The sequence below is a fragment of the Haliotis rubra genome, unplaced genomic scaffold (genome assembly GCF_003918875.1).
Source record: "Haliotis rubra isolate DU_JTF1 unplaced genomic scaffold, ASM391887v1 Scf2, whole genome shotgun sequence".
NCBI classification, from domain to species: domain Eukaryota; kingdom Metazoa; phylum Mollusca; class Gastropoda; order Lepetellida; family Haliotidae; genus Haliotis; species Haliotis rubra.
This window is the reverse complement of record NW_025766002.1, coordinates 4,736,707-4,755,995: the sequence shown is the minus strand read 5'-3', so window position 1 is coordinate 4,755,995 and position 19,289 is coordinate 4,736,707. Positions and strand designations below refer to the sequence as shown.

At 39.8% G+C, this 19,289-nt stretch overlaps 1 protein-coding gene across 14 annotated transcripts in view; it reads left to right on the top strand.

The window, feature by feature from the left end:
- LOC124275391 (focal adhesion kinase 1-like) overlaps positions 1–18,315 on the top strand; it is a 161,447-nt gene extending 143,132 nt beyond the window's left edge. For 13 of the 14 annotated variants that reach the window (XM_046710931.1, XM_046710923.1, XM_046710925.1 and 10 more), the window contains 15 exons: positions 530–614; positions 1,618–1,721; positions 2,207–2,322; positions 2,735–2,835; positions 3,102–3,191; positions 3,801–4,005; positions 4,475–4,554; positions 5,421–5,689; positions 6,343–6,543; positions 8,593–8,688; positions 9,414–9,540; positions 10,729–10,790; positions 11,328–11,456; positions 12,562–12,642; positions 13,303–18,315. In XM_046710931.1, the coding sequence (XP_046566887.1) occupies positions 530–614; positions 1,618–1,721; positions 2,207–2,322; positions 2,735–2,835; positions 3,102–3,191; positions 3,801–4,005; positions 4,475–4,554; positions 5,421–5,689; positions 6,343–6,543; positions 8,593–8,688; positions 9,414–9,540; positions 10,729–10,790; positions 11,328–11,456; positions 12,562–12,642; positions 13,303–13,509 (1,953 nt within the window). In that variant the 3' untranslated portion in view covers positions 13,510–18,315. The remainder of the gene's footprint in view (positions 1–529; positions 615–1,617; positions 1,722–2,206; positions 2,323–2,734; positions 2,836–3,101; positions 3,192–3,800; positions 4,006–4,474; positions 4,555–5,420; positions 5,690–6,342; positions 6,544–8,592; positions 8,689–9,413; positions 9,541–10,728; positions 10,791–11,327; positions 11,457–12,561; positions 12,643–13,302) is intronic. The other variant, XM_046710924.1, reaches the window with a different exon arrangement.
- The last annotated feature ends 974 nt before the right edge of the window (positions 18,316–19,289 follow it).

The window sequence follows — 19,289 nt, the reverse complement described above, 5'->3', positions numbered from 1 at the left end:
TATAGATGAAGGAAAACCAAGTTCTATAGACAAAGAAGCTGACTATCCATAGAACTTGGTTTTCCTTCAAATATAATTATGTCATCTATTTTTTCACCATGACTGTTTTTCTGCCATCTACAGTGTTATTTTGGATCACTAACAGTGAATATCTTGAATTGCTGTTATAAGCCAGGGGATTAGAGTTTTCATAGTTGAATACATGTTGTGGTTGCAGCAACATTCTTGAATCAGTGGAGATAAGTGACAAATTGCTGCTGCTTGTACATGGCATGTAAAGTGACGTTAATTTGAGAGTCATGGTTTGATCAGTTGATAAGGATTGGTGACTGTTTATAACACCAACAAAACTGAAACATGATTGTATGTTGGCTGTGTATGATGTTGATTATGTGTTGCAGGAATAAAGTGATTAAATAGAACACCCAAAAAGATGGAAGGATTTTGTCCGGACCTTTTATTGTTTTAACTTATATTGTGTTGGCCATGTATTGTGTTGACATTATATTGTGTCGGCTGTGTGTTGCAGGAAGGAAGCCAGGTGCCGGTGGCTGTCAAGACATGCAAGGAAGACAACGAGGAAGCCATGACAGAGAAGTTCCTTGAGGAAGCCTGTGAGTGTCCTAGATAAGTCAAATATACTTCCCACATACATCGGTATACCTCCCAGATACATTAAATATACTTCCCAGATACATCAAATATACTTCCCAGTTGCATCAAATATACTTCCCAGATACATCGGCATATGTCCCAGATACATCAAATATACTTCCCAGATACATCAAATATACTTCCCAGATACATCAAATATACTTCCCAGATACATCAAATATACTTCTCAGATACATCTGTATACTGCACAGACTTGCTAAATAAACATCACAGATATGTCTATATGCATTACAGACAAACCACCATACTTCTCAGACACAACCGTTATGTTAGTATGCATTACAGATGTCAATATACTTCTCAGTGATGGCAGAGATTTGTCTATATGCATTACAGACAAACCACTATACTTCTCAGACACAACCGTTATGTTAGTATGCATTACAGATGTCAATATACTTCTCAGTGATGGCAGAGATTTGTCTATATGCATTACAGATATCAATATACTTCTCAGTGATGGCACAGATTTGTCTATATGCATTACAGATATCAATATACTTCTCAGTGATGGCACAGATTTGTCTATATGCATTACCAATGTCAATATACTTCTCAGTGATGGCACAGATATGTCTATATGCATTGCAGATGTCAATATACTTCTCAGTGATGGCACAGATTTGTCTATATGCATTGCAGATGTCAATATACTTCTCAGTGATGGCACAGATATGTCTATATGCATTGCAGACACATTGACATCCTTCAGTCATGTCACAGACACATTGACATCCTTCACAGTCATGTCACAGACATGTCAGTTTACTTCTCAGACATGTCACTATACATTTCAGACACATCAATATCATTCACAGACATCTCGATATCATTCTATATTTGTCATTCATTATTTGAAATAATGGCATTCTAATAACTTACAGTATGGCTTTAATGTGTTTTTGAGTTTGTTTGTTAGTGCAGGATGTGTTCGTGTTCCAGACATCATGCAGCAGTTCGACCACCCCCACATCGTGAAGTTGATAGGCATCTGTTCCGAGTCCCGACCTGTGTGGATCGTGATGGAGCTGGCGAGGCATGGAGAGGTAAGGACTGCTTGATACGATGGACAGTTAAATGCTAGGTTTAAATGGTGGTCATCGGTGCCCCACTACTCCTAGGGTTTCACATAGGCAGAGCTGGATGATACATAAATGTGGACATTTATAGGTTATTTGAATGGTTGTCATGGCTGGCCTTGTGGTTCATGGTACATGGTTCATGTACTACAACTGGTCAGTGGGGGACGGTTCAAATCCCAGCTTGTTCCTACTAATGGTGCTTGGTCAGCACTATACTTACACTTGTTGGTTGTGTCAAGATGGTGAACATCTACACTTTGGGCTTCCTTCTAGGTCTTAGATGACACTGACATAATTAAAGTTGTGAAAGACAGCAGTCCGTCTTTGGTTCCCACCATGATTGTCAAAAATGGTTCATGTTAATATCTCACTTTCTCTTTAACCATGTGATCACAACATTCACTGATACATTAAATTAAGATAGTTTATTCAAGTGGTTGTTATTGCAGATGCGAGCCTACCTCCAGAACAACAAGCCCCGTCTGGACCTGGTGAGCCTCATCATGTATGCCTACCAGCTCTCAACAGCACTCTCCTATCTGGAGAGCAAGAAATTTGTACACAGGTAAACACAGCACCACCATGCATATAGTTAATACATGATACCCAGGCCTCAAAGTTAAGGGATGGTAAACAAATAAAACATCAGCCTTCCTGTGTTGAGATGAACTATTTCATGTTATTATTTTCAAATATTAAATAATAAAATGATTTCAAAATACCTGGCCATGTAGTTTATCAGTAGTTGTCATTAAGCAAAGGGTAAAGTGGATTGTGTGTGCTGAAACTTTAGTCCTATTGGAGTTATCTCCCTTAGACATCAAGATCCGGTTTCTGAATTAAATTTTAGAAGAGTCTTATCTTTTGATGATTTATGTGCAGGTGAGTTTAATTTTCGTTTCATTATGTGATTAGTGAAAAATGATCTAAGGCTATCATTCTAATTTGAATTAAAAATTATTCACGTTTGATTGCAGAGACATAGCGGCACGGAATGTGTTGGTGTCTGGGCATGACTGTGTCAAGCTGGGAGATTTTGGTCTTTCAAGATGGGTAGAGGAACAAAGTTATTATAAAGGTAATCACAGTTTATCCTTAAATCATGGTATAGTTTACTACAAGAAGGAATAAAACAAAATGTATGTCATTGTCTACCAAAACAAAAAGTTACTGTTTTGTCCTGAATATGTCTGGTCTTAAGAGTTATGGGACCTTAAATGGTGGACTTGCTCCTTTCTCTGTAATGATTTCTTCTGTACTCTGTACATTTCTGGTAAGGTGTTGTTCAGTAAAGCCTTAAAGACATCTGTCAGTTATAACAAGTGTAACTTTCCTATTCTTCAGCTTCCAAAGGTAAACTTCCAATCAAGTGGATGGCTCCTGAATCCATAAACTTCCGCAGGTTTACAACAGCCAGTGATGTGTGGATGTTTGGTGAGTCTAGACTTCCTCAACAACTTTCAGCCATGTGTTAAACTGGTTCTCTCCTTTTGCCAGGCGTTCTGTGCCTATTGCAGGGGTGGTAGGGTAGGGTAGGGTAGTGCTAAAAAATGGCATACTCACTCATAATGTCAACCCCTGATTGTTGGCCCATGAAGATCAGGGTTAGAATTGGTACTCAGGAACCCTTGCTTGTTGTATGAACTGAATAACGGATCAGGTGGTCAGGCTTGCTGACCTGGATGACATGTCATCATCTCCCATGCTGTTGATCACTGGATGACCAACAGCGATATTCCAGACTTGTTTTTTTCCAGCCATTTATGGCTGGAATATTGCAGAGTGCTGCATTAAAAAATGGAAAAAAAACAACAACAAAAGGGTCTCCCCGAAATCGGTAATATTAAGGGTTTCAATCCAACTTTTGCTCTCATTATGGGTCCAGGTTGTCAGTATCATATTTGTGATTGTGGGTTTTACCAAAGTGGTAAAAGATCTGCATCTCTTACAGTTCAGGTGACATGTAATGAAGCTCACTCATTTGTCGCCGTAGTAAAGTAGTACCATCATCATGCAGTGAGAGTTGATGTCTTCCACTTTCAGGTGTGTGTATCTGGGAGATTCTTATGTATGGTGTAAAGCCCTTCCAGGGCGTGAAGAACAACGATGTGATCGGGAAGATTGAGGCGGGAGAACGGCTGCCCCTCCCGGCTGGATGTCCTCCCTCACTCTACAACCTCATGTGTGTCTGCTGGCAGTACGAACCTTCCAAACGACCGTCCTTCGCCGACCTCAAGACATGGTTATAGTGAGTATGCCGCCTATCACACTTTATTGTAATGTAAGGTGGCTGGGTATGCCATTCTGGAAATTCATACTTGAAAAGTATTTGCGACTTTATCAAAGTGAAAACATGGTTATTGTGAGTACACTACTCAAAGATACCTTTGTTGTAATGATAGGTGGCATCTGTGGCACTAAACTTAATCTTGCAGGACGTAAGGTTGCTCAAATTACCATAACAATTTAGCCTGAATTTTATGCAGATTAGCATCAATGAGATTCTGTTGTTTTGTATTAGTATTGTATAGACTTGTGTAGGTAATACAGAAATAGAAAAAAGATTCCCCATCATACACTGATAACAAGCTTGTTTTAAGGGAAAATGAACCTAAGGTGCCAGGATTTGATTTTACTTATTTCTCCAATTTTGACAAATTTGTGCTCAGCTTACTTGCACCCAGTTCCCATTGAATATCTCTGTGTTGTGTTTGCAGTGAGATCCTTGAGGAGGAGAGGAACAGACAGGAACAGGAGATGCACAGGGATAACAGGAGGGTCCAGGCAATATCATGGGGTATGTAGCCTAGGTGGGATAACAGGAGGGTCTAGGCTATATCATGGGGTATGTAGCCTAAGTGAGATAACAGGAGGGTCCAGGCTATATCATGGGGTATGTAGCCTAGGTGGGATAACAGGAGGGTCCAGGCTATATCATGGGGTATGTAGCCTAGGTGGGATAACAGGAGGGTCCAGGCTATATCATGGGGTATGTAGCCTAGGTGGGATGACAGGAGGGTCCAGGCAATAGCATGGGGTATGTAGCCTAGGTGGGATAACAGGAGGGTCTAGGCTATATCATGGGGTATGTAGCCTAAGTGAGATAACAGGAGGGTCCAGGCTATATCATGGGGTATGTAGCCTAGGTGGGATAACAGGAGGGTCCAGGCTGTATCATGGGGTATGTAGCCTAGGTGGGATAACAGGAGGGTCCAGGCTATATCATGGGGTATGTAGCCTAGGTGGGATGACAGGAGGGTCCAGGCAACATCATGGTGTACGTAGCCTAGGTGGGATAACAGGAGGGTCCAGGCTATATCATGGGCTACGTAGCCTTTGTGGGATAACAGGAGGGTCCAGGCTATATCATGGGGTACGTAGCCTTTGTGGGATAACAGGAGGGTCCAGGCTATATCATGGGGTATGTAGCCTAGGTGGGATAACAGGAGGGTCCGGGCTATATCATGGGGTACTTAGCCTAGGTTAGATAACAGGAAGGTTCATGCAATATCATGGGGTACATAACCTTTGGTGATATAACAGAGGTATCAAGTTAAAGTGGATTTAACAGTGATTGTTCATGTTTATTCAGTGTTGGTTCAAATACTTTCCTTTGCTTGACTGTTTTTCTGTGAAGACTGAATGGATCTATTCAACTTGCAGTTTCCAATGGTTCAGACGACGAGCCCCCACCACCAAAGCCTGCCCGGCCACTCTACCCAGGGTCCACTTCCAACCTCAGCTTCAATTCCAGTGTGTCGTCCCTCCCTCATCAGTGGAACTCCACCTCCAACCTCCCCAAGGGCCACAGCACCCCAGCAGGGCCATCACCCGACATGGCAGCCATCAAATCATTGGGAAGGCCGGACCCTGGCCCACCCCATGTGAACACCTTGCATGGATATTTCCCATCTTCCACAGGGTACATGCAGGTGGGTGCAGCAAGGAGGGTCACAGAGGTGGGGATAGATTGAGGGTGGGGATGTAGGGGGTAATTGCAGCAGGGTGCAGCAAGGAGGGTCACTGAGATGGGGTCAAGATGGGGACGAATACTGAGGGTGGGGATGTAGGGGGGTGCAGCAAGGAGGGTGACAGAGAGGGGGATAGACTGAGGGTGGGATGTAGTGGGAGGGTCACAGAGAGGGGGATAGATTAAAGGTGGGAATGTAGGGGGTACATGCAGGTGGGTACAGCAAAAAGGGTCACAGAGAAGGGGATAGACTGAGGGTGGGATGTACGGTGAGAAGAGAGGGGTCACAGAAACAGGGATAGATTGAGGGTCGGGAAATATGTGAGAAGAGAGATGGATGCAGCTGGGAGGGTCACTGAGATGGGGAAGAATACTGAGGGTGGGGATGGAGGGTGTCAAGAAAGGGCTAGATGCATGTGGGTGCAACAAGTAGAGACATAGAGATGGGGATAGAATGAGGGAGATACAGGGGTATATGCAGGTGAATACAGCAAAGAGAATCAGTAAAACTTTGAAAAGCAGCAACATAGGCAACGTTTTGCATCATCATCATCATCATCATCATCATCATCATCTACACTGTCATTCCCTGATAACCTTCATTGTTCCCTGCAGGTGTCTGCTCCTGGTACTACCAACTTCACCACAGGTTTCACCCCCAAGGCACAAATGGATCCTTCATACCCACCCTACCCCAGTCACAACCACAATCAACACTCCCAGGACCTCATCTCTTCAGGGCACTACCAGGCCCCTTCCCCCCGAGACTCCTTGGTCCTGGGGAGGATCTCCCCACCCCCCACACCCAGAACACAAGTAAGTTGCCACCTTGGTCATATTGGGTCAACACAGCGACCAGCTTGACAGAGTTGTGTCCCTTAGAAACATGTGATTGAGAGTTGGGTATCCTCGTGTGCTTCTTTGTTTGCCAGCACCAAAGTTGACTTCATGGGTTATACCATGGTGGTAAATGTCTAAGAACTGCTTCACCTTATGTTTTCCCCTAATATCAGATGGACACACCAGTTGCTGCCAGGGCTAATGCTTGCAATAAGGTGAAGGTAATAGAAGGTCGGGGGGTTGCCTTGGTGGCATAGACAGTTACTCTTGCTGTCGACCACTGGTTTTATACTATTTATTGGCATCCATGATACAGCTGGAATGTTACCAGAATATATATTCTTGTTGGTTTTCTCAGAGATTTGGTTGTTTTGATGTTAGTCATTTTACTGTCGGTGACATTATGTTCCACAATATACTGAATATTTGTGACAGTAAATTTCAATTTCTATGCATTAGACTCAGCCAGTATGAATAGGCAGACGTTTGAAGTTCCTTGCAAGATAATTTCATATCCCCCCCCTCTCTTCCCTCATATACATTTCATTTATTATGCACTTCTGTCATTGAAATGTCCGGTTTATCTTTAAACAGTAACTTACAAATGATTCTGTGGAGTTTCGTTTATTACCTGGATAGTTTCTTTTAATCTTATGTATCCATGAACCAAAATAATCATCGGTCAGTGCCCAGCATTGGGCACCACTGTCGTATAACTGTTTCATGGTAGGTTGACAATAGAATGGTTGAATTGTTGAATCAATTATTGTGCAGAATGACTTTTCTGATTCGTCTCCCCTTTTTGATTTCTGATGAAATTATCAGTCTTTGAAATTATTGTTGACTTAACTATTGGTAGGGGTGGGGGACAAGGGGAGTTTTACTGTTCATGTGTTTCTTCATTTTTATAAGGTATACATGTAACAACTGGTGTGCATACTCATTAAATCTGCCTTGTCATTTCTTATACACTCTCGTCACAATATGGCTGAAATATTGCCGATGTGACGTTAAATAATAACTCACTCACTCACTCTTATACACTTAAGCTTTACTCATAATCCACCTTGTGTAGCTAGTAGCTCTTGTCTTGTCCCTACCCCAGAATACAATCAGATGTTGTGTCAAATCAGTGAGTTTGTCCATCTCCAAGCCTGCATTGTGATGTATACTATTCACACTTTGCTAAGGATCAAATAATGGATTCAACAGAAAACTATCATGTGGGGTCAAATTTGGTTTAAATATCTATGCTTATTGTAAGCATGGTTCCTAGGTTTCAGTATGTCATTGCATCTTATGGATCCCAGGTGTTGTTTATTTGTCAATGACCCGTACCATTATTTGCAAAATGGTTGATCGGTGCCATGAAAACCATTTTTTATGGTTTCTCATGTATCATGTGCATACGATTAGAATTAAGTGGCTGTCTGCCTAAAGAGGGGTTATCATATTATTATGTATCCAATTTTAAATAGATACAATTTCAAATTATAAATCTACGTTTAAGTAAAGTTGTGAATTTATGTGTTCCTTATCAAAGTGTCAGTAGTATATTTCCCTTCTGTAAGATATTACAGTGCCATGTTGTATCATGAAATGTTTTTGCTGTTTACAAGTTCTAGTGTTGACATATACTACCGATTCTTGTATTGTCCAAGGGGCGGCGGGGTAGCCTAGTGGTCTAAACGTTCGCTCGTCATGCCGAAGGCCCGGGTTTGATTCCCCACATGGGTACAATGTGTGAAGCCCATTTATGGTGTCCCCTGCCGTGATATTGCTGGAATACTGCTAAAAGCGGCGTAAAACCATACTCACTCACTCACTTGTATTGTCCAAACAAAATTGTATATCTTACTGTACATGATTGAGATAAAAGTATAAGTCATAACAGGTTCTTTGTGGTCTATTTTCTGTGTGGTAACAGTATTTCAAATCCATTTCTAGAGTGATCTGATTTTTTAAGAAAGAATGTATGTGTAAAGTTTGAAGTGAAGGTGTAGAGTGTTCTGATTGCTGTTGCAGGAGCTGGATGAGGAGGAGATAGCGTATCGCCTGCGTCAACAACAGCGGGAGTCGGAGGAAGACGCCAGGTGGCTGAGGTCGGAGGAAAAGAACTTGGTGAGAGTCTCTCCTCATTTGTCTCTTGTCAGAAAATATTCCAGCTATATGAATGTGGTCTGTAATTCATCTAGGCTGAACTAGGCAATCCACTGATTGATAGTTTCTCAAACATTTAATAATTTGGATGAATGAAAAACTGTTGTGAATTGTCAAGTGAACAAATAATTTTTTTAAATAATTTTAATAACAGTATGTTATTTCAGTGACATTAGGGACCGTTAGTAATTTATGGCTTGGTGGGGTGATGATGATTTTAATGGAGAAGCATGTACAATGTGAATGACACACACACACACACCCCAAAAATTTATGTACTAAGCAAGTGACCCGTGACCCCCCTGCATGTCATGTACAAAATCAATGTGCCCCCCACCTCCATATTTTTAAAGCATAATTTTAACATATTTTTATGTACAAATTTGCTTTCTCCCCCAAACTAAATGGGTGACCCCCATAAAATCATCATCAAACAAACACACACACCCCACCATAAATTATAAACGGTCCCTTAAGTAAATGCTTTCACCAAAGAATCACTGGGTTAAGATTTTGATGTTGTAAATTTTATTGATACAATGTCATAGAAAAGTCATGAACATGTCAAGTTAATAGTACCAGGCTACCATCTTACTGTCAGTCTCTGATTATCACTGATGACTGTGTTTTCTAAGGATGAACAATTTTCTGTTTATGCTTTACCAACTCACTGACATGTATTGCAGCGGAGAGAGAAGTGGGCAGTCCATAAAGTACGCCATGACGAGGACAGCGACAGCACAAAGGAGAACTCTCCGCCTCTTCCACCACCACTTAGTAAGACGGCGCCAAGACTGGCCAGCCAGGCTTCCAGTGAGTAGCCGTCAGCTCCCTCCAAACAGCCAAACCGTTAGAGAACTCCCATCTCCCATGGAGGATTCAGTTCCTGTTCACAGTTCACTGTATGCCTTGACATGGTCTCCATGTGTGCTGGGGCGGTGGGGTAGCCTAGTTTATTGAAGCGTTTCCCTCATCATGCGAAGATCCAGGTTCGATTCAGGGGTGGAAATAACTTTAAAATTGCTAGTGTACTCCGGTACAGTGGCACATGTAAAGTCACTTGCCCTGATAATTTGTTCACTATACCGACCGTTTTCTTGCTGATTTTTTAAATAAACAACATAATTACCATTGAAAAGTCAACTGGACACCGGTACAGTGTGATATACAAATTTGCTTGCCCGATAGAAAAAAACACTGGACGCGGACGTTTGGCAATGGGTTATTTCCATCCCTGCGATTCCCCACATGGGTACAATGTGTGAAGCCCATTTCTGGTGTTCCCCGCCATGATATTGCTGGAATATTGCTAAAAGCGGCGACGAAATGCTGTCACTCACTCCATGTATGTTTATGTGTTTAAACACTGGGAAATGTCTACATGGCACTTTGGGCTCAAACCAAACTCACTCACTGTCTCTAAATGTTGTTATCAGTGCTTTTTGTGTAAATAAGTCATTGTCTTTGTGTTATGAGGGCAGTCATTTATGACTAGATAGTGACATATCAATGCAGACAAAGTGGTTTTTAGGTTACTTTAATCCAACTTGCTGGGACATTGCCAAAGACTTGTACTTTTCCAGTACACTATGCCTGTACAGTAGCAGTGAAGGAAAGATAGCCCGTCCCAACGTCCGAGACTGGTGAATTTTGTGGAGGACGGGTTAAAAAAATATCTAGTCCGTCCTCATGTCGGGTCAATTTTAGCAAACTAATGACATATATATAATGATTATAACCTTTTTGAATATTTACTGCCGAAGGTGTTTTATTTATATTTGGAGGACAGGCTAGATTTTGGCAGGACTGGTAAAAAAATTGACCTGCCAGTCCTGTGGACAGGCTAGATTTTCTACATCTTTCCTACACTGACAGTAGGCCTGTACACTGTGCCTGTACAGTAGGCCTGTACACTGTGCCTGTATGGACCAGACAAGTGTGCTAGATGTAGTGTGGCAGCTTGTCCAGACTGGCCCTTGCTGATGTGTGGTCTGGTTTCAGGTGGGAGCAGAAGCAGTAGCACCAGTGACTCCACAGACCTGGGAGGTCCAGTTGGGCAGAAGGTCAGTCACACCAATACACTGGAATTTTCATTTAAATTGTCCACATGAAGAGAAAAGGATTGGAAAAGTTATGAGAGCATTGTCTGCTTCTAAACACATTATTTGCAGTAACGTATCATAATGACAATAGGATGAGAAACGAACTATGCAGATAATCAATCTTACCAGAATAACAAATGGGGGCGTTTCTGTGCTATGAATAAAACACCCATGATTCCTTTCATGGCAGTCATGCTGATAAACAGTTTAACCACAATATCGAAACAGGCTGCTTTGGTGATAACAAAATTGAATATTCATTCTGTGTAGCGTCATGTTTTGAATATGGCTTACATTTGAAAATTTGTCTTGAGAGAATAAGGCTTGTATCTCTTTTGTCATTCAGCTAACTCTGAATGATATATGATAGTTTCCTTAGTTCTGATTTTCACGAGCTGCAAACATTTTGTTGTAGTCCTCCATCAAACATTAACTGTGTGTCTACATTAACTGTACATCAGAGACGTCCTATTCAGTGATATCTCCTCTATATTGCAGATGGCATCCAACCTTGACCGTACGAATGATTCCGTGTACCAGAGCACCACCAACGTGGTGCGGTCAGTGATGGCCATGACCAAGGCGGCGCCACAGGTCAAGTCGGAGGATTATGTAGATTTAGTAAAGGTAATAAGCAAACCGCGTATTGTCACTTGACTGAAGCCTCTGGTGATGTTTCTCTGTCTGTGTTCACTGGTTCTGAGTTACAATTTGTTTCCAGCAACACATGCTTAGAGACCGTTCTTAATTTATGGCTAGGGGGTGGGTGATAATGATTTTTGTGGAAAAGCATGGACAATGTGGATGGAAAAACACACACACACACACACTCACTCACTCACTCACTCACTCACTCACTCACTCACTCACTCACTCACTCACTCACTCACTCACTCACTCACTCACTCACTCACTCACTCACTCTCACACACACACACACACACACACACACACTCCAACACCCACCCCAAAATTATGTACAAAGTAAGTATTTCTTCTTCTTTTTTTCCTCCCCCCCCCCCCCCTTTGCATGTCATGTACAAAGTCAATGGAAATTTGTTGAGTGTTATGCCACACTACAAACAAACACACACATAACTCGTGCACAGATGGCCCTGTCTTGAGCACTGCTGTTTAATGGGTAGAGTTGTGTCCCTTTGATATGCAAGTTCCCATATATGGGTGATTGCCATCCCTGGATTAGAATTTCTATCTAATTCTGGTTTTAAATGATTTGCATATGTATTATGCTCAAACAAATATGTGTAGCACATGCAGCTGTTACTATTCTACACATTTACACTAAATTTCCTTCATTAAAACTAATGTGATATAATTTAGTTACACTTGATGGCAGCTATTAGTCAATTATTGCTTGTCGTTTCATATCACTGTGATATGTATGATATATATTACGTTAAATTTTCCTTGTCCCATGTAATATAATAGGCATTTTCAGTTCCAAATATTGACTTCAGACAGATTACAGCCTGCATACATAATGCAATTAGGAGTCAGGACTTTGAAACTCTTCATATATTGATTTTTTTCAGCGATAAGTATTTGCTATTATCTTCAATGACCATTCACAATGGCATTTGCCTTGCTATCTTCCATATCACACATACAATGTACCTTTACAACAGAAGGTCGTAGGTCTGCTGCTATAAATTAGTGATGGATCATCCTATTATTCCTGATAGCCTGCTGACATTGAAGTGCTCTGTTATAGACCGTTGGCCTGCAGCTCCGGAGTCTCCTTGCTAGCGTAGATGAAACACTTCCCCATCTTCCCCAAGATAACCACAGAGAGGTACGTCAGAGTTGTCTTCTCTTGGTGAATAGGTCATGGTCAACTCATAATCCAAAACTGCTCGTCTGCCAGAGTGGTATACATATTCAACTTGCTTTAGCTAAACATGACAATTCTGTTTTCGACTTTGTTCCCTGATTGGATGGTCGGACTTGGTGACTTGGTTTATTGCACATCATTTCCTGACAGCGTGAACAGTTGTTCATAATATCAATCACTGGATGTCAGATAGAGCCTTGATTATATACGGGGTAACCTTAATGGTTAAAGCATTTGCTCGTCTCACCGAAGACCCAGGTTCGATTCCCCTGCATGGGGTGCAGTGAGTGTAGCCCATTTCTGGTGTCCCCCTACGTGACATTGCTGGAATATTGCTAAAAGCGGTGTAAAATCATATTCACTCACTCACTCACTTCAACTCCCAGCTGACATGTCAAAATATAATGGAAATACTGAAACACCAACATTAAGCTCACTATAATATTACTGATATGCATTTAAACATTGTTTTTTTCTAAGCTAACTCTTGTATATGTACTCTGTACAAAGAAATGAAGAAAATAGGCTTTCCAAAGCAAAATGGCCATTCATGCAAGCTTTATTGTCTTGAAAATTGCCCAGTACTGACAAATCTCATACTGTGTCTTTTCTTCCTTTCAGATTTCTATGGCGCAGAAAGTGCTTAGTACAGATATGGCATCCCTGATCAGTGCAATGAAGCTAGCCCAGGAATATAGTGCTACTACCTTGGACTCGGACTATCGAAAGGGCATGCTTAAAGCTGCCCATTGTCTAGCCATGGACTCAAAAAATCTTCTAGATGTTGTTGATACAGCAAAAAATGAAAGGCAGGATGGAAGGCATTAGCTGATTCTCTAGGAGACAGTAGTGATCGGATTAAGCTCCCTTTGAAACCAAAATGGCAGCAAACTGTCCGTCTGTTGCTATGGAGATGAAGCCCATATTGTCATAGCAACACATGGGCAGTTTGAGTTGAGTTTTCTTCTGGATGATGCATGTTTTCAAAGAGAAAGGAATAGCTGTCAATACATTACTCCTCTCAGACAGAATATTCACCATGCTTCACGTCAAGACCTGTGTTCTGTCACTGAAAACTGATGGACATATTCTGTGCCCAGTCCAAGTTATTGAACTGGTCGTCATATTTCCGAGAAAAAAACAGCTTCATCTCTTGAAAAATCTTTCAGAATTGTTAAGAATTATACATGTTTATCCCCTTAAAACATACAAGCTGTTTGAAGGCATTGAAAAAATGCGTTGAACGCCTGAGGACTGTTTGGTTGTTATAACATGTAACTATATAGTACAGTAATATGTGTTTAACTTACGTAGCTGCAGTTCTGTCAGTTTATCGCTGCTGTTGGTGATGTTTCCAAAGCGTTTGTTGAAGTTTGATGTTTAAAAACAGTTGACTGTTACAAACTGATGCCGAAATATATCGTTCAGAGAAAGGCGGAATGTTTTGTTCTGAAGTAGGTAAAACCAGAAATGTTTTGGGTGTTAAGGAATAGGCTCAGTTTAGAGAAGTAGTTTGTGTTTTGTTGATTCCAGTCTTGTGACAGGTAGAGTTAGGAATTGCTTCAGGGTCACAGTTTGACAGATCATGTTATAAAAGATCTCTTTTGAAATTTTTGTGAATGTATTCCGAAATATTTTCCATCATCATGTTTATCACTGAGTCCATACTTCATTTCCAAGGACAATTATGAAATCATTTTTACCAGGAATAGATTTTGTACTTAAATATTTACATGTCCAAAAGAGTGATCTCATTGTTTAGGTTTCATCAGTGATCAGTAATCACACAAGTTATCAAGGAAGAGGTGGAAATGAAGGTCTTGCGTGTATAATGTCTAAGTGCTAATAACATTTTACTTAAAAAAATAATATGTTGTTTTTGTTTCACAGAAAACAGGTTATACAAAAAAATGTAAAGAATATGGTACTTATCTTCTCTTCATTATTTTTGTTTGTCATTAAAATCAGTTTCTACAGTGCCATTAATGCTGATGCTTGTATAAACATATTACTGCTGTAAAACAGTTTCTGAGACATCGTTTTCCAATCGTCTCAAATGGAGCAATTCACTTGCTGTGCAGAACTGCTTCCTTTAGGCCTGCTATGAACCTATAATTGGGTTCAAATCCCTATTTGCCTCTGCATTACTCTGGATGGTCCCACATTAAGCTCATATTCCATGCTATAACTGGAATACTATCAAAAACCACATTGCAGCCAACTCATTGTCATTAAAGCTACAAGTCAGCAAAGTGGACGGAAACTAACATATTGTTTTGAAGTTTCTATGAACATGTATATCTAATGTTTGGTACAAATGTTTTGTTGAATTCTTACTTTTGAACTTCTTTCAAAGTTGGTTTAACATTTGAATACATATGAGTACATATACATGCTGACTAGGGAGAAAACAAGTAGGAAGATAGTATGTGTCTGTTGCGTAGGCTTACAAATAGTTTTGGAACATGGTTTATTCATTTCCGTACAAGAATACTTGTTGCCAATAGCTGACATCATGATAGACAAACTGTATTTGACACCCCTCTTTGACCAAAATGAGTGTAATCAAGTCATTGTATTGGACTATGCTACTGTAAGATGAGGGGATGAGGGTGAGGATTTAAGTCAAACTTTAATTACTTCAGATTTTCATTCAGCCTATTTTTTATCTTGCTGGAATAGCGTGTTCTAAAACTCATAAGAAAACATCTTAAAAATAGAAATGAGGTTCAAAATATAGAAATGGTCATATCTGGGAAGGAGTTAGAAGTAGTGTTTGAATCAAAACAATATTTAATCAATGTTTTCCGAGATTTTTATCATGGGTCAGAATCGTGATGCACAGATTCTGCAGTTCTCAGGAAGAGGTGTCAAAAACATATCTGAATTTTCAGTTTCCAGCTAGAAAATGCCGAAGCATCTATGCAGATAGTCTGGAAAAGATGCTTCTGTATGGATGAGTATTCAAACTAACTGACATAATGTAAAATCCAACACCTTGTAGCTTGAACGTTATGGTCAAATGTCGTGTGCTGCTCATCTAGCCAACAATATCTTGATTCAATACTCGATAATGAGGTCCCACTTGTCAACAAGAGACAATATATATGGTACTGCCTTGTTCATTTACCCCCAACAGATAAACATCTGTGGCTTAAATATACCACTCAACTTTTGATAAGGAATTGCAGGTGCATTGGTGAGTGATTGTGACTGTGTGCTCAGATATGACCTACACCTAGTATTCAATATCACCATGTTGTACAGAAGCATGTTCAGCTTTGTTTCAAGTTGATCAAACAAAAATACACAGTTCAGTAAGTCGTTAAGCTGTTACTTCGCACTATGAAATATCTCCATATTCCTGTCACAGACTGAGATTTATGTGTGAGCCATGTTTGACTATGTTCAAGCCATTATGCTGTACGACAAGTTATGTTTCCAAGACATGGTCGTGTTGTCCACCATAACAGATTATATTTGTGAGCTCCAGTTGTTAAGTTGAAATGAAAGACTTTTGACTATGACTTCAGCAATAACCAAACCCTAGCCTGCGTCTACTAATGTAAAGTATTGTATATGTACATCTCTTTATTTTAATGTATTACATATTGTTAATATATTGTATGTTTTGTATATTTTGTTTAAGTTCTATAATTATTTTAAGAAGTTGAATAGCTTACATACCCCCCTGTCTATATACTGTTTCTTCCAATAAAGGAACATTCTGTGACATATTTGAGGACACTACAGTCATAATTCAGCTTAAACAATGGAAGCAGTTTAGTATTTGTGTCAGTGGAAGATTTCAAAAGGACGTACCTGTTACCTGTTCTGCTGTTTTGATGTTGACAAACACGTACAGGATCTTGTAACATATTAGTACAACAAGGAATAAAAAAATTCTACTTTACCCAAAGTCAAGTGGATACTTTAATGAGAACAACTTCTTTAATGTCTAATTACAGCAACTTTTCAGCCCAAATCCCTATACCATTGTCAAGCAAATATAGATTTGTGGATGAAAGCTTTGTATGTCTTGCTTGATAGCAGTATTAGGATGTATGCAGAAATGGTGCTGTAATAGTATATTAAAGATGTTTTTGTCATTCTTGCGCTTCTACGAAAGCCTATTAAGGAATTTACCCAAAGTATTGTTTGTATTAGTAAAGACAGTAGTTATATACCTGTGGTTTCAGGTAAATCAGATGATGAAATTTGTTTCCTTGAAACTGTAACTAAGTACTTGCATGTATATGTACTGGAAACCAGAATGAAAACAGACTCCTCATGGATAGAAGTGATGAAGGTTAAGATGACAAATGGAAGACGTTTTAGGGATGGTCCCAACCAACAAATACACACCCTGATTGCCAGATTACTTACATCAGACTTCACGATGCCATGTCAAATATTCCACCAGTAGAGCCCTGGACGTAGAAGGATGGGTGCAACTTTGGCTTATTTGGCTTTTCATTATCAAAAATCAATAATTCGAATATCAGATTTTTGAAAAGAGAATTTCATAATAATCATCGAGGGGCAGTAGGGTAGCCTAGTGGTTTAAGCGTTTGCCTGTTATGCCAAAGACCCGGGTTTGATTCCCACATGGGTACAATGTGTGAAGCCCATTTTTGGTGTCCCTCGCCATGATATTGCTGGAATATTGCTAAAAGCGGCATAAAACTAGACTCACTATCTCCCCATAATAATCTTAGTAAACTTTTGAGATCTTACCACATTTCTAACTGCTGATATTTTGTGAGCAATTTGTCGAGGTTGAAACTGTGGACTTGCATGATGATTATAGGTAAGGTTTTGGATGGTGTGTACGGATGATCATATTTAGACGTAGAGGATTTGAGTAACGCAGACAATGAATGCTATGATGGTTGTGAACAGAGTCGATACCACGGAAGAATGCTCAGTTCCATATTTTTTAAAAGGACATATTTTGCTAAAGAGTGCTTTAACGGATTGAGAAATTACCACATACAGTTTCAACTGGGTAATCAAGATATATCTTAGCTTTTCAATGTCATGCTTATTGATATTTGTTATCGAAGTTCTGATATGTCTTGAAATTTTAAATTTTCTACACTATTTATACAAACAATGTTAATACTGTCAGTTCATTGTCATGTACATTATAAGTCTGTGTGCAAGATGATGTTGATTTCTCTGATAATATGGCATTTGAAAAGTATAGCTTGAGTCTGTTGCTAGGATGGTGCTGATATATGTACTCTAATGCATTTATCTTATAGGGTTTACTATGCTGATATGCCTAATGGCCAATCATGGGGACCATCTCAAGATAAAACTTTCATAAAAATGAAATAATAAATTAAATATGTCAAAAATATTTCTTGTTTGAAGTTGTCTTTTTTTCTTAACATATCAAAATACTTTTAAGAACAATATGTCAAGTTTTGATTTGAAATGTTTTGAGGTGGTCCCTCTTTCTCCTATTCTTCATTGATCCTTTCTCAGCCAACTCTTTCCTAATGTACAACTCTGTCCTTCTTGACATTGTACATACTCATTATAGATATTTTCATATTGTTTTCATCCCAGCTTTCAACTTGTCATGTATTGTAAATAAGCCAAAGCCAATAAAATATTACAAGATGGCCTGAACCCTTGGTGATTTATGATAATAACAAGAAGACAACGTCATCAATATCCCCCTCAATGGTAAAACACTCTTCATGAATATGTCAGCTAGTTATGACTATGTCAAATGTTCGATTTTGCCCACATGGGTACAATGTGTGAAGCCCATTTCTGGTGTCCAGCGCCGTGATATTGCTGGAATACTGCTAACAGCGGCGTAAAACCATACTCACTCACTTCACATTGATCTAACGAAAACATACAACTATTCATATACTAGCATGCTTGTATCATCAACAGACTGCCTGAGTGTTCCCAGGTTTGATGTACGTACCTCAGCAATGCTGATACAGAAATAGAGTGGTACTGTTGTTATATGTCATCAGGTCCTTGAATACCCACAAAGCGGAATTAGAGTATTGAAAGGTTTTAAACTTTTGCTCCCGAAAGGAGCTACCGCCAATTTCAGCCAATGTAAAACTTATTGCCATGGAACTGTTTGCACATGGACATACAGATACCACAACCTAATGTAGTTTGTACAAGGATGTACACAGATACCACAACTAACACAGTTTGTACAAGGACGTACAAATACCACAACCTAATACATTGTGTACAAGGTCTTACATGTGCACAGATACGCCAACCTAATACAGTTTGTACAAGGATGTACAGATACCACAACCTAATACAGTTTGTACAAGGACGCACAGATACCACAACCTAATACAGTTTGTACAAGGACGTACAGATACCACAACCTAATACAGTTTGTACAAGGATGTACAGATAACACAACCTAATACAGTTTGTACAAGGACGCACAGAAACCACAACCTAATACAGTTTGTACAAGGACATACACAGATACCACAACCTAATACAGTTTGTACAAGGACATACACAGATACGCCAACCTAATACAGTTTGTACAAGGATGTACAGATACCACAACCTAATACAGTTTGTACAAGGACATACAGATACCA